The sequence below is a fragment of the Eucyclogobius newberryi genome, unplaced genomic scaffold (assembly GCF_026437365.1).
Source record: "Eucyclogobius newberryi isolate DKJ021-1_F unplaced genomic scaffold, fEucNew1.0.hap1 SCAF_4, whole genome shotgun sequence".
NCBI lineage: Eukaryota > Metazoa > Chordata > Actinopteri > Gobiiformes > Gobiidae > Eucyclogobius > Eucyclogobius newberryi.
In genome coordinates, this window is record NW_027316056.1 from 6,402,603 (window position 1) to 6,428,269 (window position 25,667).

Consider the following 25,667-nt stretch of genomic DNA (forward strand, 5'->3'; position numbering starts at 1 on the left):
TGTGACTTGTGAGTTTAAAAATCACATTCACAATCACAGAAACAACTTGTGTTCAAAGTGAAATGATGGCAAAGGCAGGGTTCAGGGGGGCGTGTCTTTGGAATATACTTTTTATACTTATACTTTTCTTTGAATGTAATTTATACTTATTATATACAACTTTGGAGGGGAGCCACGGGTGCATTTCTGATGTAAATCTGGCTTAATCCTTGTGCTTCCCTCAAAAAGTGAGGAGGTTAAAAACACTTTTTCCTCTTTCCTCTTTCAGCCTAAACTGTCGGAGCCCGCCATCGCCACAAACCACAACAAACAGGCCCTGCTCTCGTTCTGGTACAACGTGTGTGTGGACTGCCCCGAGAACGTGAGGCTGGTGGTGCAGAACCCGGTGGTCACCAAAAACATCGCCTTCAATTACATCCTGGCGGACCACGACGACCAGGAGGTGGTGCTGTTCAACCGCGGGATGCTGCCGGCGTATTACGGCATCCTGCGTCTGTGCTGCGAGGCGTCTCCAGCCTTCACTCGAGCGCTGGCGTCGCATCAGAACATCCAGTGGGCCTTCAAGAACCTGACGCCGCACGCCAGCCAGTATCCAGGGGTAAGACGGGTTCACGGGGTCAGACCTCTGCAGGGGGTTGTGAAGCCATTAGCTCGCCATCGCTTTCACAATAACATTCAATAAATTCTGATTCTGAATGTGTGATATATTAATCATGAATGACGATGTTGTTTATATTAGATCTCTTTAAAGCAGGTTAATCCAATAAACCCTCTGTTAAAGAGCATATTTTTAACAATATATTCATTTTGCACATTTACAAACAGATGCACTGCCCCAAAGTGCTGTTCAATAACCTTAAACTACAAAAAATGTACTAAAATTCTAACATTTAAAGAAAGACCTGCACATCCAAATCTTAATCTCTGTGTCCCGAGTTTGAATCAAAGTAAGAACAAATAAAGAAGTGCACAGCAGTTAGAGCTCCCAAACTGCCACATATGATATGAGTAAAACTAACTGCAGTTGGGAGCGTGTCACGTATCACTACAGTTCTCAGACATAAGAGCTCAGATGTGTGACGCTGCGTGCTGCCCCCTACAGGCGGTGGAGGAGCTGTTCAGCCTGATGCAGCTGTTTGTGGCTCAGAGGCCGGACATGAGAGAGGAGGAGCTGGAGGATATAAAGCAGTTCAAGAAGACCACCATCAGCTGTTACCTGCGCTGCCTGGACGGGCGCTCGTGCTGGACCACACTCATCAGGTCAGTGCAAACCTGGAGCCCACGTCTGATCCAAACCGCGTCTGATCCTGTTCTGTTCCGGCAGTGCCTTCAGAGTTTTACTGGAGAACGACGAGGATCGACTTCTGGTGGTGTTTAACCGAGGGCTCATCCTCATGACGGAGGTATGAATGAAGCTGGATTAAATCTGCTGTGATTTCTGTGAGATGTGCAGATCCTTGCATAAACCGCTCCTCTCTCTCCAGTCGTTCAACACGCTTCACATGATGTACCACGAGGCCACGGCGTGTCACGTGACCGGAGATCTGGTGGAGCTGCTGTCCATCTTCCTCTCAGTGCTGAAGGCCACTCGCCCCTATCTGCAGAGGAAAGGTCTGAAACAATCACTACTTAATGTAATTCATATGACTCTGAACCTGTTTTCATGTGTAAACGGCTGAACCTTTCAGTCATTGGGGATGATAAAACGGCTCTAGTGTTTATTTTAGAGTCTCTCTTGCCCAGTCCTTCCCAACCTTGTGGTCAGGACCCAAAGTCTAGTCCTTCTTTCAAATTCTGTTTCTCAAGTCTGGAGTCTGCTCCAAACCACATTTTTAATGACTGTGGAGAATTGACTGTGGAGCTCTGCATTGAAAATACACAAACTGATCATTGACGATTATCAAAATGAATAAAAAATACTTTTAATCCAATAATATTTTGTTGTAGATGTGAAGCAGGCGCTGATCCAGTGGCAGGAGAGGATCGATTTCGCCCACAAACTCTTGACTCTGCTCAACTCCTACAGCCCTCCAGAGCTCAGAAACGCCTGTCTGGGTACAACTTTAAACCCTTTACAAAGCACGCTGGACTGGACCGGACCAGGAACTAGACCAGGAACTAGACCAGGACTGGACCAGGACTTTTCATTAGTTATGCCCTAAATGTCTGTGTTTCTCTGTGGTAGACGTGCTGAAGGAGCTGGTGCTGCTGAACCCTCACGATTTCCTTCACACTCTGGTCCCGTTTCTGCAACACAACCACTGTACTTACCACCACAGCAACATCCCCAGTGAGTCCCGGGACACTCGGGTTTGATAGACTGGATCAAACTGTGTGAAATACTATAACGGTGCGTGCTTTCCCTCGCCCACAGTGTCCTTTGGGCCATACCTGCCCTGTCGAGAGAACATTAAACTGATGGGAGCCAAAAACAACATTCGTCCTCCGAGGCCTGAGCTCAACATGTGTCTGCTGCCCTCTATGGTCGAGAGCAGCAAGGTACAGCTCACCATCTGCGTCATTAACTCTTGTTGAGACTTCTTTCGGATCAGTAAAGTTTATTCAAGTTCATCCCTGTCATTGTCCAATCGCTGTGGGCAGTTAGAGCAGTTATCAGGGCGTTCAGGGCCGTTCTGGCTCTTTCAAACGGCTTTTCCGTGGCTTTACCTGGACTTTTAACGGGCAGAAAAAGGTATCAATATAAGGCTACCCCAAATGAATTATCTGTTTGCTGAAACCCGAGTCAACATTTTTTCAAGTGGCTCGGACGGTAGGCAAATTCTTATTTTTTTTACTTTGAAGGCAAAAAAAATGATCCAAATTTTGCCATTTTTTGAGTCTGAGTGACCACCAGGGGTCAGGCTTCAACAGTCAATGACGGAAAACGTCTCTATCAACCCGATCGGGAGACTAAATCTCACGATTTTAAGATATTTCAATGGACCTTTTGTACGCCGCTATCCTTTATTTTGGTAGCGAAGGCGAGCAGGGGGAACATTGCGTAAAACACCCTGACAGAGCCTGGCATGTCCTATGGCAGACAGAGGCAAACCAACTTGTTTAAGGCAATTTGTCGTCATTAACTCGCGGTCTGTTTCGTTTCAGACGCATGTGGGGGACTGACTATGCAGGCGCACATGCGTTGCGCAGTGCGTTATCTTTAGTTTATATTCAAAAAGTAAATTTATTGATAGAACAATCCACAACTGTTTTGCTGATAAATACTTGCTCAAAATGTGTTAAGAATTAAAATTCTTAACACATGAGGACACAGCGACAGAATAAACACGTCTCAAAATTCAAACTGCACATAAATGTGTGAAACGCAAATGCAAACTTTAATGACAATCAGCAAAAACTGATTTTTGTTTCTCTTTCAAAGAATAACTCTGAAATAGTGATAGATACTACATACGATACTACATACGATACTACATATAATACAACATATGATACAACATATGATACAACATACGATACTACATGAGGACACAGCGACAGAATAAACACGTCTCAAAGAGTGAATAAAGTGGCAAATCTGACCATGCCAAGCCTTCCTGACCCAGAGGGCTAAAAGAGAAACAATGGGAGTTTACACTATATTAATATCAAAACCAGATCACAAAGGTTTAATGAGCTGATCTAACATGTCTCGTGTCTCTCAGGGTAAAGACGAGGTGTACGACCGCATGCTGCTGGATTATTTCCTCTCGTACCATCAGTTCATTCACCTGCTCTGCCGCGTCGCCATCAACTGTGAGAAGTTCACAGACACGCTGGTCAAACTCAGTAAGTATGAAGTGTTCTTCACACGAGCCCTGGACCTGCATCTCATACGTCTGCTGTTTGTGTCGCAGGTGTTCTGATCGCGTACGAAGGCCTGCCTCTGCACCTCACTCTGTTCCCCAAACTCTGGACTGAGCTCTGCCAGTCTCAGGTGAGTTCAGAAAGCACCCACGTTTTTCAGCTACGACCATTACAAACCGCCAAAATTGTGCACCACCTCGTCTTAACTTAACAGCACAAGTGTCACATATAACTGACGGGTATGATGCTGTAATAATGATGATATTTCTGTATAATGATTTCCTCCAGACGTCTCTGTCCAAGACGTGCGTGAAGCTGCTCTGTGAGGACCCGGCCTTCAGCGAGTACATGAAGTGCATCGTGATGGACGAGCGTGCCTTTGTGAACCTGGGCCCTGCCTTCGTCTTCCTCTCCGCCTTCACGCCCAAAGTCCAGGTCCTGTCGGCTCCGGGACGGTCCAACCTCATCAGTGTTTTGGTGACAAACCTCCTGAACGAAGAGGGAAGTCTGCAACCGACGCTGTGCAGCCAAAGGAGCGAGCTGAACAAGAGCTGCAGTCTGCTCAACGCGGTCAGTGCACGTGGAAGACCTGGTTTAGATACACTTAGGACCCGTATTAGGCCTGGTTTAGATCCACTTAGGACCAGTATTAGACCTGGTTTAGAGCCACTTAGGACCAGTATTAGACCTGGTTTAGATCCACTTAGGACCAGTATTAGACCTGGTTTAGAGCCACTTAGGACCAGTATTAGACCTGGTTTAGATCCACTTAGGACCAGTATTAGACCTGGTTTAGATCCACCTTGGACCAGTATTAGGCCTGGTTTAGATCCACTTTGGACCAGTATTAGGCCTGGTTTAGATCCACTTTGGACCAGTATTAGACCTGGTTTAGAGCCACTTAGGACCAGTATTAGACCTGGTTTAGATCCACTTAGGACCAGTATTAGACCTGGTTTAGATCCACTTTGGACCAGTATTAGGCCTGGTTTAGATCCACTTTGGACCAGTATTAGGCCTGGTTTAGATCCACTTAGGACCAGTATTAGGCCTGGTTTAGATCCACTTTGGACCAGTATTAGGCCTGGTTTAGATCCACTTTGGACCCGTATTAGGCCTGGTTTAGATCCACTTAGGACCAGTATTAGGCCTGGTTTAGATCCACTTAGGACCAGTATTAGGCCTGGTTTAGATCCACTTTGGACCAGTATTAGGCCTGGTTTAGATCCACTTTGGACCAGTATTAGGCCTGGTTTAGATCCACTTTGGACCAGTATTAGGCCTGGTTTAGATCCACTTTGGACCAGTATTAGTCCTGGTTTAGATCCACTTTGGACCAGTATTAGGCCTGGTTTAGATCCACTTTGGACCAGTATTAGGCCTGGTTTGGATCCACTTAGGACCAGTATTAGGCCTGGTTTAGATCCACTTAGGACCAGTATTAGGCCTTGTTTAGATCCACTTTGGACCAGTATTAGGCCTGGTTTAGATCCACTTAGGACCAGTATTAGGCCTGGTTTAGATCCACCTTGGACCAGTATTAGACCTGGTTTAGATCCACTTTGGACCAGTATTAGGCCTGGTTTAGATCCACTTTGGACCAGTATTAGGCCTGGTTTGGATCCACTTAGGACCAGTATTAGGCCTGGTTTAGATCCACTTAGGACCAGTATTAGGCCTTGTTTAGATCCACTTTGGACCAGTATTAGGCCTGGTTTAGATCCACTTAGGACCAGTATTAGGCCTGGTTTAGATCCACTTAGGACCAGTATTAGGCCTTGTTTAGATCCACTTTGGACCAGTATTAGGCCTGGTTTAGATTCACTTAGGACCAGTATTAGGCCTGGTTTAGATCCACTTTGGACCAGTATTAGGCCTGGTTTAGATCCACTTTGGACCAGTATTAGGCCTGGTTTGGATCCACTTAGGACCAGTATTAGGCCTGGTTTAGATCCACTTTGGACCAGTATTAGGCCTGGTTTAGATCCACTTTGGACCAGTATTAGTCCTGGTTTAGATCCACTTTGGACCAGTATTAGGCCTGGTTTAGATCCACTTTGGACCAGTATTAGACCTGGTTTAGATCCACTTAGGACCAGTATTAGGCCTGGTTTAGATCCACTTAGGACCAGTATTAGACCTGTTTTAGATCCACTTAGGACCAGTATTAGTCCTGGTTTAGATCCACTTTGGACCAGTATTAGACCTGGTTTAGATCCACTTAGGACCAGTATTAGACCTGGTTTAGATCCACTTTGGACCAGTATTAGGCCTGGTTTAGATCCACTTTGGACCAGTATTAGGCCTGGTTTAGATCCACTTTGGACCAGTATTAGACCTGGTTTAGATCCACTTTGGACCAGTATTAGACCTGGTTTAGATCCACTTAGGACCAGTATTAGACCTGGTTTAGATCCACTTTGGACCAGTATTAGACCTGGTTTAGATCCACTTTGGACCAGTATTAGGCCTGGTTTAGATCCACTTTGGACCAGTATTAGGCCTGGTTTAGATCCACTTAGGACCAGTATTAGGCCTTGTTTAGATCCACTTTGGACCAGTATTAGGCCTGGTTTAGATCCACTTTGGACCAGTATTAGGCCTGGTTTAGATCCACTTAGGACCAGTATTAGGCCTGGTTTAGATCCACTTAGGACCAGTATTAGGCCTGGTTTGGATCCACTTAAGACCATGTTTAGTCCTGGGTAATAGGGCTGCAGCCAAGGATTATTTTAGTAGTTGACTACACTAACAATTATTTTTCTTAAATACATTATCAACTACAAAAGGTGTAACCATCACTCTCATTCACTCTCATTCACTCTCATTCACTCTCATTCACTCTCATTCACTCTCATTCACTCTCATTCACTCTCATTCACTCAAGCCTTTAATAGGCCAGGCATGTCCAAACTTCGGCCTGGGGGCCGCAAAAACAACCAAAACAAATTTTGGTTGGCCCCCCCAGCTTCTTGGTCCAAACAACAGACAAATAGTACTTTTTACTGTAAAATTGGAAAATATAAATTATTTTGATGTTATACCAATCTGATATTAATGTTCCAAGTCTTATTGAAGGTGGGGAGGTGTATCGAAACTATGTCAAATTTTTGAAATTTTGAATTGTCGGGTTGTTTGTGGCCCCTGCCTTAGGCCATGTACACTCTTAGGCCAGCATTTTTTTTTTTTTTAAAGCATATCTGCCACCCTCATTTTATAAAAAGTATTGCGTACACATAATAGTTTTAAATATATGTCCATCCACACAAGCTCGTATAATTGCGTATCTTGAGCTCCGTTATAAACATGCCAGACCAATAGTTGGCGATGTTTCCCTAAAATTTAGACCCAATTTATCCAATAAGATCGAGCCTTTTCTCATCGTCACTTCCGTAACACACGAAGCATCAGGTTGTTCATTTTGTGGACCAACAAAGAGGTGCAATTTTAAGCCTCAGGAGAAAAAGCATTTGTTCAAAAGTAACCCACTTCTCAAATGATCCATGTTGTCCACTGTCAGGCATGAACACGGACACATATGTGATGCGTATTCATTCGGATACAGTGACGTTTGGGAACATAAAACGCTGTTTATCCACGTCCACACTCAAACACAAACCCAGAGTTTTCAAAATCTTCCCTTTGGTCAGAGTTTTCCAAAAGCAAAGTTTTCAAGGGCAGAATCCTCCGGTCATGCGTTTTATCAGAAACCTGTGGACATTGCCTTAATTTTACTTGTCAGACTGACTAGTCCATCCATCCATCCATCCATCTTCTGCCGCTTTATCCCGGGCCGGGTCGCGGGGGCAGCAGTCTGAGCAGGGACTCCCAGACTTCCTTCTCCCCAGACACTTCCTCTAACTCCTCCGGGGGGATCCCGAGGCGTTCCCAGGCCAGCCGAGAGACATAGTCTCTCCAGCGTGTCCTGGGTCTTCCCCGGGGCCTCTTCCCGGTGGGACATGCCTGAAACACCTCCCGAGGGAGGCGCCCAGGAGGCATCCGGAACAGATGCCCGAGCCACCTCAGCTGGCTCCTCTCGACGTGGAGGAGCAGCGGCTCTACTCCGAGCTCCCCCCGTGTGGCCGAGCTCCTCACCTTATCTCTAAGGGAGCGCACAGCCACACGGCGGAGGAAACTCATTTCGACCGCTTGTATCCGCGATCTTGTTCTTTCGGTCACTACCCAAAGCTCATGACCATAGGTGAGGTCAGGAACGTAGACCGACCGGTAAATAGAGAGCTTTGCCTTTCGGCTCAGCTCCCTCTTTACCACAACGGTCCGATGCAGCGACTGCATCACTGCAGCCGCTGCACCGATCCGCCTGTCAATCTCACGCTCCATCCTTCCCTCACTCGTGAACAAGACCCCGAGATACTTGAACTCCTCCACTTGGGGCAAGGAGGAGTATTGAGGATCTCCAGACTGACTAGTAAAGACTAAATTGGGACTTTTATGTTAAACACTCCCATTGTACATTTCTGAGAACTTTGGTGTTATGGAGATATAAATGGTTTGATGTGATATTGATTATTGCGTCTTAAAAGCACGTTCTTTGCGTAAACATTAGTCTCTCTCTCTCTTCAGGACCTTCGGGTGCTGCTGCTACTTGTCTCTTCTCAGCCGCAGGCCTCAGACTCCGCCCTCGGCCCCGCCCTAAGCCCTGCCCTCTCAGAGCTGCTGGGACGATGTCGTCTGTGTGTGCAGCAGCGCAGCGCCATCGAGGCCGAGGCCCAGCGCAGCAAAGGTACAACTGACAGTCTGCCGTACGCCTGGTTTAGACCTGCTGTAGCTCCGCTTTAGACCTGGTTTAGACCTGCTGTAGCTCCGCTTTAGACCTGGTTTAGACCTGCTGTAGCTCCGCTTTAGACCTGGTTTAGACCTGCTGTAGCTCCGCTTTAGACCTGGTTTAGACCTGCTGTAGCTCCGCTTTAGACCTGGTTTAGACCTGCTGTAGGTCCGCTTTAGACCTGGTTTAGACCTGCCGTACGCCTGGTTTAGACCTGCTGTAGCTCCGCTTTAGACCTGGTTTAGACCTGCTGTAGCTCCGCTTTAGACCTGGTTTAGACCTGCTGTAGCTCCGCTTTAGACCTGGTTTAGACCTGCTGTAGCTCCGCTTTAGACCTGGTTTAGACCTGCTGTAGCTCCGCTTTAGACCTGGTTTAGACCTGCTGTAGCTCCGCTTTAGACCTGGTTTAGACCTGCTGTAGGTCCGCTTTAGACCTGGTTTAGACCTGCCGTACGCCTGGTTTAGACCTGCTGTAGCTCCGCTTTAGACCTGGTTTAGACCTGCTGTAGCTCCGCTTTAGACCTGGTTTAGACCTGCTGTAGCTCCGCTTTAGACCTGGTTTAGACCTGCTGTAGCTCCGCTTTAGACCTGGTTTAGACCTGCTGTAGCTCCGCTTTAGACCTGGTTTAGACCTGGTTTAGACCTGCTGTGCGCCTGGTTTAGACCTGCTGTAGGTCCGCTTTAGACCTGGTTTAGACCTGCTGTAGGTCCGCTTTAGACCTGGTTTAGACCTGCTGTACGCCTGGTTTAGACCTGCTGTAGGTCCGCTTTAGACCTGGTTTAGACCTGCTGTAGGTCCGCTTTAGACCTGGTTTAGACCTGCTGTAGGTCCGCTTTAGACCTGGTTTAGACCTGCTGTACGCCTGGTTTAGACCTGCTGTAGGTCCGCTTTAGACCTGGTTTAGACCTGCTGTGCGCCTGGTTTAGACCTGCTGTAGGTCCGCTTTAGACCTGGTTTAGACCTGCTGTACGCCTGGTTTAGACCTGCTGTAGGTCCGCTTTAGACCTGGTTTAGACCTGCTGTAGGTCCGCTTTAGACCTGGTTTAGACCTGCTGTAGGTCCGCTTTAGACCTGGTTTAGACCTGCTGTAGCTCCGCTTTAGACCTGGTTTAGACCTGCTGTAGCTCCGCTTTAGACCTGGTTTAGACCTGCTGTAGGTCCGCTTTAGACCTGGTTTAGACCTGCTGTAGGTCCGCTTTAGACCTGGTTTAGACCTGCTGTAGGTCCGCTTTAGACCTGGTTTAGACCTGCTGTACGCCTGGTTTAGACCTGCTGTAGGTCCGCTTTAGACCTGGTTTAGACCTGCTGTACGCCTGGTTTAGACCTGCTGTAGGTCCGCTTTAGACCTGGTTTAGACCTGCTGTAGGTCCGCTTTAGACCTGGTTTAGACCTGCTGTAGGTCCGCTTTAGACCTGGTTTAGACCTGCTGTAGGCCTGGTTTAGACCTGGTTTAGACCTGCTGTAGACCCGGTTTAGACCTGCTGTAGACCCGGTTTAGACCTGCTGTAGGCCCGGTTTAGATCTGGTTTAGACCTGCTGTAGGTCCGCTTTAGACCTGCTGTAGGTCCGCTTTAGACCTGCTGTAGGTCCGCTTTAGACCTGCTGTAGGTCCGCTTTAGACCTGCTGTAGACCCGGTTTAGACCTGCTGTAGACCCGGTTTAGACCTGCTGTAGGCCCGGTTTAGACCTGGTTTAGACCTGCTGTAGGCCCGGTTTAGACCTGGTTTAGACCTGCTGTAGACCGTCTTGTTCTTTGTGTGTTAAACTCTTTCCTCGTTATTCCCAGCGGAGGACGACGGTGCGACTCCAGTGAAGCGTCGGCGAGTGAGCGGAGACGACGCGCCCTCCACTTCCTCTGACCCCAAACCCGACCCCCACGACCCTTCGTCCGACACAGAGACGCGGGACTCCTCCTCCATCATCGACCCGGGCAGTGAACACGACCCGCCCTCTCCTCCAGCGCCCCCTGCAGTCCAACAGGAACACGCTGCCAAAGACTCCAAACCAGACTCTTCCTCCTCGTCCTCCTCCTCCTCGTCCTCGTCATCCACTTCCTGTTTGGAGGCGGGGCTAACGCAGGAAGCCGAGGAGCCGCGCAGCAGTCACGTGACCGAGCACAAACGAGAACAGGCAGTGGCGGAGGAGGAGGAGGAGGAGGAAGAGGAGGAGCAAACATGTGCCTCAAAAGACGACGCGAAGGCCGAGTCGGAGGCCAAGAGTTCGGACGACGCAGTTTTCCCGTCTTGCCTCGACGGAATGCCGTTCGCGCCAGACATGTTGGACACGTTGTACAGGACGGTGGAGGCGACCATCGCCGCCGTAAACAAACTCATGCCTAAGAGCCCGCCTTCGTCGTCATGACAACACAGTGTCTGAACTCCACGACTCCTGCCGTTTGTTTTCTGAGGAAAATCTCTATTCTTCAGCTCTTTTTCAAAGCAGTCTCTGCTCCGCGCCATGTTCACGCTACGATGTTCATCACCACAGCTGATGTGTAACAGCTCATGTTACAGGGAGGGGGCAGAATACACTGAATCACTCAGATACATCTTTCTTTTTTATAGTTGCTTTTCCATGTACAATTTATTTTTATTTTGGTATTTAACTTTTACAATAATCTGTTTCCAGTCTTTGTCCCAACAGTATTCAGACAAAGGAAAATGTAAATCTTTAAAATAAGCCGGTGCTCTAGTTCTGAAATTACACCTGACAAAATCTGAGAAAAAGAAAAGGAAGGTGTATTTGTGCCCCAGCTATATTCTTCTTTTCAGTCTTGGCACTCAAAAGAGTTTCTAGTTTTACTATCTTTTGGTTTTTAATTTTTTTGACTACTCATTATAGCGAATACTGAAAGAATTTGTAAGAAGATTTGCTCTGTTGGAAAGACTCGACCCAATGACTGTATTATGACAATCCAACAGAAGTATGTTTTTAAACGTGTCAATCGAATGTAAGATATCAACTTTGTTTTGAAAGTTTAACGTCACTTTTCTCTCACTTTAATTTTAACCTGCTCTCTTTGCGGCATTTTTTTACTGTAAACGATAAACAAAATATGCACGTCTTCAAACAACATTCACAATATTACCGTGTCTATATTTCGTTATATTTCCCTCTTCTGCTGCAGAGACACAATTCAAAAGCAAAGTTAAGGGACATTAAAGTCAAACTGATACATAAAAGGGCCATGGTTTTTCCCCTGGGAACAGAACCACTGACCTTCTCGCTGCATGGTGTCGGTGCAAACCCGTCTTTAGCGCCGTCTGAAATGATCCTTTCAGTCTAAAGAACGCGGTGATTGTGGCGTGAACATGGCTTCAGTTCTTCATAAAAGGTCCAAAAAAAAGGTCTAAAATTGTGCTCTTTTTCTCTTATCTTTTTTTTTTTTTTTTTTCTAATTTGTTGATTGAGTGCCGTGCGGGAAAGGTTTACACTTGTTTATTATTTAATTTGTTTTTACGCTGTATAGAAATTTGAGTCCTGTGCCAGTTTTGTATCCAACGCTCGAGGCGAAACAGTGACTTTTTTGCCTTGAATTTTGAGTTTACTGTAAAAAAACAACAACAAAAAGAACCACGTTTAAAGTTGATTCTGTAAAGAGTCGATGCCTGAAGCTGTACATGAAACATGATATAAATATATAGATATAAATATGTTTCTATAAAAGTCTATTTGAATCTAAGGAGCGGTGCTGTGTGCGCGTGAATAAAGCCGCCGTGTTGGACCAGTCACACGATATTTTCTTTACTGTGGATTTCTGCTTCTTTTGATTTTGTTTTATTTTAAAAGATGATAAATTAATAAAAGTTTTAATATTGACAAATGATAACTGGAGCTTAATACAAGTTGTAATGTCCATTTTTTTCTTGCCAACTGAGTTACAGAAAACTAGAGCTGCAACGATTAGTTTTTAGACAATTCAAATCATCTGGTTTTGGTTTGATCTTTTACAGATGAAAACGGAACATGTTCTTTTGTCTCAGCAGCTTTATTTATTCATCCTTCATTTATACAGGGATAAAAAGACCGACTGAATTTACCGGTGCTCAAAGAACCTGGCAACACAAGTGAGAGTCATGTGATGCTCGTGCTGCTTTCTGATTGGACTAAAACCATAAAGGGCGTGTCCGCTCTGTCATGTCCAGTGTTTATGGAGTTAAGAGTAAATCTGCATTCAAACAGTGTTTTTTCAAGTTAATGACATTTCAAACGTTTAAAAACGGTTTCTTTTTCCCCCTAGATTTTATTTTTTTTTGATTGAAGAATATGGATTATTTTTTAATTTTTTTTGCCAGAATCCAATAGTCTAAATTTCTATTGAACGTTCAGAGATTTGATCACACTCTGGGCAAATGTTTTTCAAGGAGGTGTTCAAACTACAAATGACAAATAAACTAGGCTTGTGTATTATTGAGGAAGTAGTCTGTATTCTTGGACATTTTGATTTCATAATGCCTCTGTCTTGTGTGTTTTTGAGTCTGTTTAGTCCAGATATGATGATGATGATGATCACATTACAACTACATTTATTCTAACTAGTGACTGTTAATCGATTCATAAATATTTTTAAATCTCTGTGATGAAGCAAATTTGTTACGTAAGAAAATGAATATCGTTGGATACTATACTCATTCCTGTTTTTATGTTTTTACATTTAATTTGACTTTATAATTAGCGTTAATTTATTTGAATCACAGAACAGTCGACGCACTGTAAATGTGGAAGTTTAAAAATACTTCAGTCTGAGTGAAAAGCGGGTCACAAACAAAAGGCCGGTTGTTCCTCTCAGACTAAACACGGCTCTGACTGTGAAACTTACACAACATTTTAGAGCATTTTCCTGTCACATCTAAACTTCATTTCCTCATTTGCATTAAACTAAATGACTTTTTCAGAGTTTCTTAAAAAAGAAAAAATGGTAAAACTGTATTGACTGTACGTGACCTTTAATGAACGTCTGTTTCAATACAGTTTTCTTATTTTAATAAATGTTTTGATCCTTTTGACTTCATCCAAACTGTTTTTTGTTTTTAATTTTCAGATATGATTTGTCAAGAGGAGAAAAACACAAGAAATAGACCGGTTTTGGCCACTTTACTCAGATGTAAATGTAAATATTAGCTTTTTGTTGCTTTAACGTTAGAATTTCCTTTGTATATTTTGACTTTTTCACCAAACTGCTCTTTATTTTCATACTATTTCACCTATAGATCATTTTCAAGTTTGTATATTTGTGGGATTAACCTCAGAATATGAAAAAACCAAAGTGATTTAGTCAAAAGTGAAAGCACACGCACATGTGAGAGCTGCTCTAAACACATTTAACACATTATCTGTTTATTTAACAGGAGATTATGACAGACACTGAGCATTTTCATGAAAGAAAAGTCCTGATTTTTAGATTTTACAAGACAAATACAGAAATGTTGACGGATACCACTTTATTCATGAAGCGTAAGCACATTTGTGAAGCTAGAAATGTGTATTTTCCCATTTTTTATACTAGAAAAACAAACTAACAAAGTTTCTACCCTGACAATTCAAAGTAGCTGCTGTGTTGTTAAGACTTAAACCAGAATATGTGAGGAATGTGGCGCTGTGCGTGATGAAATGTCCTGAACTCTGGAGGAAAAGCGTGCGTGAAAAAGCTTCAGTTCGGGTTATTTCCCTGGATCAGACTCGTCATGGAGCGAACTGACGCCGAGGACAAGGTAAACGCACCAAACTCACAATCTGTCAGACAAATCACACGTTTGGAATCTAAAATAGCACTAAATCTCTGTTTGCGGCTTCGACCCTTTCGCGCCGTCAAAACAGAAACTTTGACGCACGGACTTTTGGACGCGCGCGCTGTTACGTAAAGCGCGCGCGGCGGGACCGGAAACGTGTGTCAACGCCTGTAAACGACATTATTTATCATAACATTATTTATCATAACGACTTGATTTATCATAACGACATGATTTATCATAACGACATGATTTATCATAACGACGCGTATTTTTTATTGTTCTGTGCGCGTGTGGAAATGACGCGTAGAATCCGAGTCACGTGATCGGATTACCCGCGCAGTAGTGAAGTATTTAGTCCGGATGAAAACGCAAGAGTTGTATTTTTCCAAAGATTACGAACTTAATCTGTTCACGACTTAAATAAGAGTCATAGATTTCTAATAAAGCAGTTTACATGACTTAGACTCGAGTCACTATTTTTGACATGTTTTGATGATTGAGACTTGTCTGGACCAGGGCCGCGCAGAGCCTCAGGAAAACAGGGGCCCCTCAGAAATATGGGGAACCGTTTGTACCAAAAACAAGTCGATGGTCGTTGTTGTTGGTCGATCATATTTATCTTAACCTAAAGAGTCCTAAATGTAAAGTCCACAGTTAGTAATAGTTGTTGTCGAGGTACATAAATAAAATAAAAGTTTTATTCTCCTTGACAGAGACAAGGAAGTGCAGCCAGCCAAGACCTGTCCAAAAATCTGGTAAGAAAACTGTCTTTTATTTATTTATTTTATTGATGTGTAAAATAAGAGGAAACATTCTCTTAAAACTAACCCAAGTCTGACTCATTTTGTGTTTAAAGAGGCGCTCTGCTTTATGCCGCTCCTCCTCGTGTCTGCTGTTATGGCTCTTATGTTTTGATCATATATTTGTCTTTCATTTTTACTGAACCACTAGAATTGCCTTCATTAAGTCCTTTACCAGAGCAAACTTCTACTTCACGTGTACAGCACATTTTATAAACAGTTTAGTTTCTGCGGCACATAATGGCAAAGTAAGACGACGTTCTAAACATCATCAAAAATAATCTACATTTCAAACATTTTCTGCCACGTGTTCCTGTTAGGGGTCCTGGGAGCCTGTCCCAGTGACTTTGGACCCTCTCCACCCAGAGAGATCATGTGGCACCGTGCACACACATTTCAAACAAATGGAACTAATAAGAAAGAGACAAATAAAGAAAGTTTCAGTTCTTATTTGTTTTTTATTGTAAATCTGTTTAGTTCACAAATACTCTGGGTTTGGGAATAAAAGACATTGTGTGGATTGTCACTCATGTTGGAACAAAGAGCAGAAACAGGTCCAAACCAGGGGTGTCGAACTCATTTGGACGCTCAGGCTGGGTCATGGGCCGAACTTAACGTAAAACATAAAACAATAAAAAAAATATAAGAAATAAATAGCTTTATATAATCGCCTACGCGGTTTTTGAAGCAATTACTGGAGCGATTAAAAGAAATTACAAAACGTTTGTTCTCATAAACTGAAATGTATTTAGAAAAACAAGTGTAATTTCAGCAACACTGTGCTTTAGTTTATGTCATTACAACTTCAGATCTACAGAGATAAACATTTAGTCAGAAGTATTTAGAACTCAAAAATATTGTATTTAACTTTGTAACAAAATAAACTACTCAAGATCTAAAAAACCTTTTAAATGTACTACTATTTCCACCGCTCTGTAGTTCTCTGTAGTTCTCTGTAGTTCTCTGTAATTATCTGTAGTTCTCTGTAGTTCTCTGTAGTTCTCTGTAATTGTCTGTAATTATCTGTAGTTCTCTGTAGTTCTCTGTAGTTCTCTGTAATTATCTGTAGTTCTCTGTAGTTCTCTGTAGTTCTCTGTAATTATCTGTAGTTCTCTGTAGTTCTATGTAGTTCTCTGTAATTATCTGTAGTTCTCTGTAGTTCTCTGTAGTTCTCTGTAGTTCTCTGTAGTTCTCTGTAATTATCTGTAGTTCTCTGTAGTTCTATGTAGTTCTCTGTAATTATCTGTAGTTCTCTGTAGTTCTCTGTAGTTCTCTGTAATTATCTGTAGTTCTCTGTAGTTCTCTGTAGTTCTCTGTAATTATCTGTAGTTCTCTGTAGTTCTATGTAGTTCTCTGTAATTATCTGTAGTTCTCTGTAGTTCTCTGTAGTTCTCTGTAGTTCTCTGTAGTTCTCTGTAGTTCTCTGTAATTATCTGTAGTTCTCTGTAGTTCTATGTAGTTCTCTGTAATTATCTGTAGTTCTCTGTAGTTCTATGTAGTTCTCTGTAATTATCTGTAGTTCTCTGTAGTTCTCTGTAATTATCTGTAGTTCTCTGTAGTTCTCTGTAGTTCTCTGTAGTTCTCTGTAGTTCTCTGTAATTATCTGTAGTTCTCTGTAGTTCTCTGTAATTATCTGTAGTTCTCTGTAGTTCTCTGTAGTTCTCTGTAGTTCTCTGTAGTTCTCTGTAGTTCTCTGTAATTATCTGTAGTTCTCTGTAGTTCTATGTAGTTCTCTGTAGTTCTCTGTAGTTCTCTGTAGTTCTCTGTAATTATCTGTAGTTCTCTGTAGTTCTCTGTAGTTATATGTAGTTCTCTGTAGTTCTCTGTAATTATCTGTAGTTCTCTGTAGTTCTCTGTAGTTCTCTGTAGTTATATGTAGTTCTCTGTAGTTCTCTGTAATTATCTGTAGTTCTCTGTAGTTCTCTGTAGTTCTCTGTAGTTATATGTAGTTCTCTGTAGTTCTCTGTAGTTCTCTGTAGTTCTCTGTAGTTCTCTGTAATTATCTGTAGTTCTCTGTAGTTCTCTGTAGTTCTCTGTAGTTATATGTAGTTCTCTGTAGTTCTCTGTAGTTCTCTGTAGTTCTCTGTAATTATCTGTAGTTCTCTGTAGTTCTCTGTAGTTCTCTGTAATTATCTGTAGTTCTCTGTAGTTCTCTGTAGTTCTCTGTAGTTCTCTGTAGTTCTCTGTAATTATCTGTAGTTCTCTGTAGTTCTCTGTAGTTCTCTGTAATTATCTGTAGTTCTCTGTAGTTATATGTAGTTCTCTGTAGTTATATGTAGTTCTCTGTAGTTCTCTGTAGTTATATGTAGTTCTCTGTAGTTCTATGTAGTTCTCTGTAGTTCTCTGTAGTTATATGTAGTTCTCTGTAGTTCTCTGTAGTTATATGTAGTTCTCTGTAGTTCTCTGTAGTTATATGTAGTTCTCTGTAGTTATATGTAGTTCTCTGTAGTTCTCTGTAGTTATATGTAGTTCTCTGTAGTTCTCTGTAGTTATATGTAGTTCTCTGTAGTTCTCTGTAGTTATATGTAGTTCTCTGTAGTTCTCTGTAGTTATATGTAGTTCTTTGTAGTTATATGTAGTTCTCTGTAGTTCTCTGTAGTTCTCTGTAGTTATATGTAGTTCTCTGTAGTTCTCTGTAGTTATATGTAGTTCTTTGTAGTTATATGTAGTTCTCTGTAGTTCTCTGTAGTTATATGTAGTTCTCTGTAGTTCTCTGTAGTTATATGTCGTTCTCTGTAGTTCTCTGTAGTTATATGTAGTTATCTGTAGTTCTCTGTAGTTCTCTGTAGTTCTCTGTAGTTCTCTGTAGTTATATGTAGTTCTCTGTAGTTCTCTGTAGTTATATGTAGTTCTCTGTAGTTCTCTGTAGTTCTCTGTAGTTCTCTGTAGTTATATGTAGTTCTTTGTAGTTATATGTAGTTCTCTGTAGTTCTCTGTAGTTCTCTGTAGTTCTCTGTAGTTCTCTGTAGTTATATGTAGTTCTCTGTAGTTCTCTGTAGTTCTCTGTAGTTCTCTGTAGTTATATGTAGTTCTCTGTAGTTCTCTGTAGTTCTCTGTAGTTCTCTGTAGTTATATGTAGTTCTCTGTAGTTCTCTGTAGTTATATGTAGTTCTCTGTAGTTCTCTGTAGTTCTCTGTAGTTCTATGTAGTTCTCTGTAGTTATATGTAGTTCTCTGTAGTTATATGTAGTTATATGTAGTTCTCTGTAGTTCTCTGTAGTTCTCTGTAGTTCTATGTAGTTCTCTGTAGTTCTCTGTAGTTCTCTGTAGTTATATGTAGTTATATGTAGTTCTCTGTAGTTCTCTGTAGTTCTATGTAGTTCTCTGTAGTTCTCTGTAGTTCTCTGTAGTTATATGTAGTTCTCTGTAGTTCTCTGTAGTTCTCTGTAGTTCTCTGTAATTATCTGTAGTTCTCTGTAGTTCTCTGTAGTTCTCTGTAGTTCTCTGTAGTTCTCTGTAATTATCTGTAGTTCTCTGTAGTTCTATGTAGTTCTCTGTAGTTCTCTGTAGTTCTCTGTAATTATCTGTAGTTCTCTGTAATTATCTGTAGTTCTCTGTAGTTCTCTGTAATTATCTGTAGTTCTCTGTAGTTCGCTGTAGTTCTCTGTAGTTCTCTGTAGTTATATGTAGTTCTCTGTAGTTCTCTGTAATTATCTGTAGTTCTCTGTAGTTCTCTGTAGTTCTCTGTAGTTCTCTGTAGTTATATGTAGTTCTCTGTAGTTCTCTGTAGTTCTCTGTAGTTCTATGTAGTTCTCTGTAGTTCTCTGTAGTTCTCTGTAGTTATATGTAGTTATATGTAGTTCTCTGTAGTTCTCTGTAGTTCTATGTAGTTCTCTGTAGTTCTCTGTAGTTCTCTGTAGTTATATGTAGTTCTCTGTAGTTCTCTGTAGTTCTCTGTAGTTCTCTGTAATTATCTGTAGTTCTCTGTAGTTCTCTGTAGTTCTCTGTAGTTCTCTGTAGTTCTCTGTAATTATCTGTAGTTCTCTGTAGTTCTATGTAGTTCTCTGTAGTTCTCTGTAGTTCTCTGTAGTTCTCTGTAATTATCTGTAGTTCTCTGTAATTATCTGTAGTTCTCTGTAGTTCTCTGTAATTATCTGTAGTTCTCTGTAGTTCGCTGTAGTTCTCTGTAGTTCTCTGTAGTTATATGTAGTTATATGTAGTTCTCTGTAGTTCTCTGTAATTATCTGTAGTTCTCTGTAGTTCTCTGTAGTTCTCTGTAGTTCTCTGTAGTTATATGTAGTTCTCTGTAGTTCTCTGTAGTTCTCTGTAGTTCTCTGTAGTTCTCTGTAATTATCTGTAGTTCTCTGTAGTTCTCTGTAGTTCTCTGTAGTTCTCTGTAGTTATCTGTAGTTCTCTGTAGTTCTCTGTAGTTCTCTGTAGTTCTCTGTAATTATCTGTAGTTCTCTGTAGTTCTCTGTAGTTCTCTGTAGTTCTCTGTAGTTCTCTGTAATTATCTGTAGTTCTCTGTAGTTCTCTGTAGTTATCTGTAGTTATATGTAGTTCTCTGTAGTTCTCTGTAGTTCTCTGTAGTTCTCTGTAGTTATATGTAGTTCTCTGTAGTTCTCTGTAGTTCTCTGTAGTTATATCTAGTTCTCTGTAGTTCTCTGTAGTTCTCTGTAATTATCTGTAATTATCTGTAGTTCTCTGTAGTTCTCTGTAGTTCTCTGTAATTATCTGTAGTTCTCTGTAGTTCTCTGTAGTTCTCTGTAGTTCTCTGTAATTATCTGTAGTTCTCTGTAGTTCTCTGTAGTTCTCTGTAATTATCTGTAGTTCTCTGTAGTTATCTGTAGTTCTCTGTAGTTATATGTAGTTCTCTGTAGTTCTCTGTAGTTCTCTGTAGTTCTCTGTAGTTCTCTGTAGTTATATGTAGTTCTCTGTAGTTCTCTGTAGTTATATGTAGTTCTCTGTAGTTATATGTAGTTCTCTGTAGTTATATGTAGTTCTCTGTAGTTCTCTGTAGTTATATGTAGTTCTCTGTAGTTCTCTGTAGTTATATGTAGTTCTCTGTAGTTCTCTGTAGTTATATGTAGTTCTTTGTAGTTATATGTAGTTCTCTGTAGTTCTCTGTAGTTCTCTGTAGTTATATGTAGTTCTCTGTAGTTCTCTGTAGTTATATGTAGTTCTTTGTAGTTATATGTAGTTCTCTGTAGTTCTCTGTAGTTATATGTAGTTCTCTGTAGTTCTCTGTAGTTATATGTAGTTCTCTGTAGTTCTCTGTAGTTATATGTCGTTCTCTGTAGTTCTCTGTAGTTCTCTGTAGTTATATGTAGTTATCTGTAGTTCTCTGTAGTTCTCTGTAGTTCTCTGTAGTTATATGTAGTTCTCTGTAGTTCTCTGTAGTTCTCTGTAGTTCTCTGTAGTTATATGTAGTTCTTTGTAGTTATATGTAGTTCTCTGTAGTTCTCTGTAGTTCTCTGTAGTTCTCTGTAGTTCTCTGTAGTTCTCTGTAGTTCTCTGTAATTATCTGTAGTTCTCTGTAATTATCTGTAGTTATATGTCGTTCTCTGTAGTTCTCTGTAGTTCTCTGTAGTTATATGTAGTTATCTGTAGTTCTCTGTAGTTCTCTGTAGTTCTCTGTAGTTATATGTAGTTCTCTGTAGTTCTCTGTAGTTCTCTGTAGTTCTCTGTAGTTATATGTAGTTCTTTGTAGTTATATGTAGTTCTCTGTAGTTCTCTGTAGTTCTCTGTAGTTCTCTGTAATTATCTGTAGTTCTCTGTAGTTCTCTGTAATTATCTGTAGTTCTCTGTAGTTCGCTGTAGTTCTCTGTAGTTCTCTGTAGTTATATGTAGTTCTCTGTAGTTCTCTGTAGTTATCTGTAGTTCTCTGTAGTTCTCTGTAGTTCTCTGTAGTTATATGTAGTTCTCTGTAGTTCTCTGTAGTTCTCTGTAGTTCTATGTAGTTCTCTGTAGTTCTCTGTAGTTCTATGTAGTTCTCTGTAGTTCTCTGTAGTTCTCTGTAGTTCTCTGTAGTTCTATGTAGTTCTATGTAGTTCTCTGTAGTTCTCTGTAGTTATATGTAGTTATATGTAGTTCTCTGTAGTTCTCTGTAGTTATATGTAGTTCTCTGTAGTTCTCTGTAGTTCTCTGTAGTTATATGTAGTTCTCTGTAGTTCTCTGTAGTTCTCTGTAGTTCTCTGTAGTTCTCTGTAGTTCTCTGTAGTTATATGTAGTTATATGTAGTTCTCTGTAGTTCTCTGTAGTTCTCTGTAGTTCTCTGTAGTTATATCTAGTTCTCTGTAGTTCTCTGTAGTTCTCTGTAATTATCTGTAATTATCTGTAGTTCTCTGTAGTTCTCTGTAGTTCTCTGTAGTTCTCTGTAGTTCTCTGTAATTATCTGTAATTATCTGTAGTTCTCTGTAGTTCTCTGTAGTTATATGTAGTTCTCTGTAATTATCTGTAATTATCTGTAGTTCTCTGTAGTTCTATGTAGTTATATGTAGTTCTCTGTAGTTCTCTGTAGTTCTCTGTAGTTCTCTGTAATTATCTGTAGTTCTCTGTAGTTATATGTAGTTCTCTGTAGTTCTCTGTAGTTATATGTAGTTCTCTGTAGTTCTCTGTAGTTATCTGTAGTTCTCTGTTGTTATATGTAGTTCTCTGTAGTTCTCTGTAGTTCTATGTAGTTCTCTGTAGTTCTATGTAGTTCTCTGTAGTTCTCTGTAGTTATATGTAGTTCTCTGTAGTTCTCTGTAGTTATATGTAGTTCTCTGTAGTTCTCTGTAGTTATATGTAGTTCTCTGTAGTTATATGTAGTTCTCTGTAGTTCTCTGTAGTTATATGTAGTTCTCTGTAGATCTCTGTAGTTATATGTAGTTCTTTGTAGTTATATGTAGTTCTCTGTAGTTCTCTGTAGTTCTCTGTAGTTATATGTAGTTCTCTGTAGTTCTCTGTAGTTATATGTAGTTCTTTGTAGTTATATGTAGTTCTTTGTAGTTCTCTGTAGTTATATGTAGTTCTCTGTAGTTCTCTGTAGTTATATGTAGTTATCTGTAGTTCTCTGTAGTTATATGTAGTTATCTGTAGTTCTCTGTAGTTATATGTAGTTCTCTGTAGTTCTCTGTAGTTATATGTAGTTCTCTGTAGTTCTCTGTAGTTATATGTAGTTCTTTGTAGTTATATGTAGTTCTCTGTAGTTCTCTGTAGTTCTCTGTAGTTATATGTAGTTCTCTGTATTTCTCTGTAGTTCTCTGTAGTTATATGTAGTTCTCTGTAGTTCTCTGTAGTTCTCTGTAGTTATATGTAGTTCTCTGTAGTTCTCTGTAGTTATATGTAGTTCTCTGTAGTTCTCTGTAGTTCTCTGTAGTTATATGTAGTTATATGTAGTTCTCTGTAGTTCTCTGTAGTTCTCTGTAGTTCTCTGTAGTTCTCTGTAGTTCTATGTAGTTCTATGTAGTTCTCTGTAGTTCTATGTAGTTCTATGTAGTTATATGTAGTTCTCTGTAGTTCTCTGTAGTTCTCTGTAGTTATATGTAGTTCTCTGTAGTTCTCTGTAGTTCTCTGTAGTTATATGTAGTTCTCTGTAGTTCTCTGTAGTTCTCTGTAGTTCTCTGTAGTTCTATGTAGTTCTCTGTAGTTCTCTGTAGTTCTCTGTAGTTATATGTAGTTATATGTAGTTCTCTGTAGTTCTCTGTAGTTCTCTGTAGTTATATGTAGTTCTCTGTAGTTCTCTGTAGTTATATGTAGTTATATGTAGTTCTCTGTAGTTATATGTAGTTATATGTAGTTCTCTGTAGTTCTCTGTAGTTATATGTAGTTATATGTAGTTCTCTGTAGTTCTCTGTAGTTCTCTGTACACCTGACTCAGCACTAAATACAAACACACGTGGAGCGTTTAAGGAGGTTAAGTTATGAGCCACAGTGTTCCATCAAAACAAACTCTTTTCTCAAATCATGGGCCAAATATTATGTACAAAATAAAATAAATAGCTTTTTTACAGCCTAGTAATAGTTGGGGAGACTGAGTCCATATTCATGCAGCAGCAGGAACAGGAACATGGACTTTTGATGTGATTTATGATGTGAAATGTTCTTATCACAGACATGTTTCTGCTCAAACTCAATATGAGCTTCACTCATATTTTCATAGTTTAAGCTGATCTTAGTGACAAAATGATTCATGTAGTGACTCAAATGAGGTCATTGTGTTTGTGTTCAGTCACATTAGTGTGGACACAGTCACATTAGTGTGGACACAGTCACATTAGTGTGGACACAGTCACATTAGTGTGGACACAGTCACATTAGTGTGGACACAGTCACATTAGTGTGGACACAGTCACATTAGTGTGGACACAGTCACATTAGTGTGGACACAGTCACATTAGTGTGGACACAGTCACATTAGTGTGGACACAGTCACATTAGTGTGGACACAGTCACATTAGTGTGGACACAGTCATGTTCATACTTTATTACACTCTGAGCTGTGTTTTACCTGTGGCTTCTGATCTGTCCAGGTTTGCACTGGTTTGGATGTTTTCCTCAGAGCATCATCACAGAAGTTAGTTTTCTTGTTGTTAACTCCACATTAGCTCCACTTTTAGCAAAACTCTAACATCCACAAAACCGTCTCCTTTCTTTCTTCCACGTGTTTCCTAAAGCCACACGTCTCTGTCCTCGCTCAGACCTCTGCTCTGAGGTGTGTAAGTGCAGTAAAGTACTGTAAAGTGCTGTAAAGTGCTGTAAAGTGCTGTAAAGTGCTGTAAAGTGCGCAAACGCACGTCTTACTTCCCTCTGCACATCTTCCTCCGCAGTACACACAGCAGTGAAGAGCTGCGCGGGGAGGGGCGGCCACCAGCGGCATTGTGGGACCTGTAGTTTTAGCGCTAACAACGGTAACTACGGTTCTATGAACGAAAAAATAATAATAATAACAATAATATTTTTTTGTAATATTAATTCAAAATGTTCGGCCGGATCCGTATGTTTGACACCCCTGGTCTAAACTTAATGATGCATGAAAGATAGTATGTCAGTGATTCTAACTATTGAAATAAAATGTATTGTTTTAGCGTTTACATTTTTAGATTTAGATTTACAATGGAAAAAATATGTTTATCAGTGTGAAGAGGCGGGGCTTATGACTGTGAAGAGGCGGGGCTTATGACTGTGAAGAGGCGGGGCTTATGACTGTGAAGAGGCGGGGCTTATGACTGTGAAGAGGCGGGGCTTATCAGTGTGAAGAGGCGGGGCTTATCATTTCCGTTTAGATGAATGCTAAGCTACAGTTTCATGCTAAAGATCAGAAAAAGCCTAAAACGTCCCGTTGTGTCTGTTTTTCCAGTCGGTGCCGTTCAGGGGCCACATCTCTGGGGGTCTGCGTCCAGGGAAGAAGCTGCTGCTCGTGGGAGTGGTGGACCCCAGACCAGAGCGGTAACTCAGATGCCCTCCCGTGCCCTCCTTCAGCCCTTCTCCTTTAACCCTCTGTCCTGGCTCAGGTTGTACGTGGCCCTGTCGTGTGGCGTGGGCTCAGAGCGCCCCCCGGAGGACGTGGCCATAGAGCTGTGTGTGCGCTTCAGAGACCGACAGGTGGAGAGGCGCGCCTGTGTGGGCGGAGTCTGGGGAAGCAGCCAATCAGACGCACCCTTCTTCCCCTTCATCAGAGGACAGCCCTTCAGGGTCAGGACAGTTTCATGTTCACTTCTGTTGAGCCTTTAACACTTCAGGAGCAAAAGAGAATGTGGTTTAAAGCGCTCAGACACATGTGAGTGAGGTCAGAGCTGCTTTAACACACTTAACAGAGGATTTTACGGCATTGGTTCATTTAATATGAGATTATGACAGACATAAAGCATTTGTGGTAAAGGAAAAATCTTGATTTTAAGTTTTTACTGGACAAATGAAAATACTAACACAGTTTTTAGGCTAGAATCTTGTATTTTCGTCCATTCCTTGTTGATAGTAGAAAAAGCTTCAGTTGTAGTCATCTGGACTCAGTTAGAAAAAACTAGAGAGAATTCTCGATCTAAATTCTTTTATTGACAATGACTCTTGGATGAGAGTCGAAACGTCTATTTTTTTCTAACTGAGTCCAGATGACTACAACTGAAGCTTTTTCTACTATGGAACACGCCTGGACGAATGAGGGATTACACCGACATTCCTTGTTGATTGATTTGCAAACCATGAAACATGTGTCCTCTTTGTGTTTCAGATGGAGATCTACTGTGAGCAGGGCCGACTCAGGTTCTTCGTCGATGGAGAAAAACTCTTTGACTTTTCTCACACGATCACGTGTTTGCCTCAGATCGACACGCTCTGGGTCCGAGGCAGCGTCGCGCTCACGAAACTGGCCTGAAACACCTCAAAGTCCAGGAACACTTCACATACTTATACTTCAGTGCTGCTCTCTGCATCCTTGGAGTGTGCTCTAGTCCTGAAGTATATTTGTGTGTAAAATGTGTGACGTGGAGATCATCAAAAGTCTATAATTAAGAGACAAAGGAGTGATTTGAACTGGTCGATGGTTCTGGTTCTGTCGGTTTGTCGCCTGCAGGATTCCACCAGACGCTTGAACATTCTCCTGTTTAATGCCATACTGTGGAA

At 41.5% G+C, this 25,667-nt stretch overlaps 2 protein-coding genes across 7 annotated transcripts in view; both read left to right on the top strand.

Moving 5' to 3' along the window:
• The window catches only part of usp34 (ubiquitin specific peptidase 34), a 71,263-nt gene extending 58,824 nt beyond the window's left edge, over positions 1 to 12,439 (top strand). For all 6 annotated transcript variants that reach the window (XM_072463381.1, XM_072463382.1, XM_072463384.1 and 3 more), the window contains exons 68-79: positions 269 to 598; positions 1,103 to 1,260; positions 1,325 to 1,403; positions 1,485 to 1,611; positions 1,948 to 2,055; positions 2,186 to 2,290; positions 2,375 to 2,499; positions 3,666 to 3,789; positions 3,858 to 3,937; positions 4,096 to 4,377; positions 8,392 to 8,551; positions 10,381 to 12,439. In XM_072463381.1, coding sequence (XP_072319482.1) covers positions 269 to 598; positions 1,103 to 1,260; positions 1,325 to 1,403; positions 1,485 to 1,611; positions 1,948 to 2,055; positions 2,186 to 2,290; positions 2,375 to 2,499; positions 3,666 to 3,789; positions 3,858 to 3,937; positions 4,096 to 4,377; positions 8,392 to 8,551; positions 10,381 to 10,955 — 2,253 coding nt within the window. In that variant the 3' untranslated portion in view covers positions 10,956 to 12,439. The remainder of the gene's footprint in view (positions 1 to 268; positions 599 to 1,102; positions 1,261 to 1,324; positions 1,404 to 1,484; positions 1,612 to 1,947; positions 2,056 to 2,185; positions 2,291 to 2,374; positions 2,500 to 3,665; positions 3,790 to 3,857; positions 3,938 to 4,095; positions 4,378 to 8,391; positions 8,552 to 10,380) is intronic.
• A 1,824-nt stretch (positions 12,440 to 14,263) lies between these two features.
• Positions 14,264 to 25,464, top strand: LOC140377571 (galectin-related protein-like). Its single transcript, XM_072463024.1, has 5 exons — positions 14,264 to 14,305; positions 15,040 to 15,081; positions 24,406 to 24,494; positions 24,560 to 24,740; positions 25,276 to 25,464. The coding sequence occupies exons 1-5, from the start codon at positions 14,279 to 14,281 to the stop codon at positions 25,417 to 25,419; spliced, it is 483 nt and encodes a 160-aa protein (XP_072319125.1). The 5' UTR covers positions 14,264 to 14,278; the 3' UTR covers positions 25,420 to 25,464.
• Positions 25,465 to 25,667: the final 203 nt, after the last annotated feature.

Bases quoted from the DNA above. Each gene is read 5' to 3' on its own strand.
- LOC140377571 (XM_072463024.1), top strand. From the start codon at position 14,279: ATGGAGCGAACTGACGCCGAGGACAAG. The intron at 15,082-24,405 runs GTAAGAAAACTG...CTGTTTTTCCAG, and splicing joins AAGACCTGTCCAAAAATCTG to TCGGTGCCGTTCAGGGGCCA. The intron at 24,741-25,275 runs GTCAGGACAGTT...TTTGTGTTTCAG, and splicing joins TCAGAGGACAGCCCTTCAGG to ATGGAGATCTACTGTGAGCA.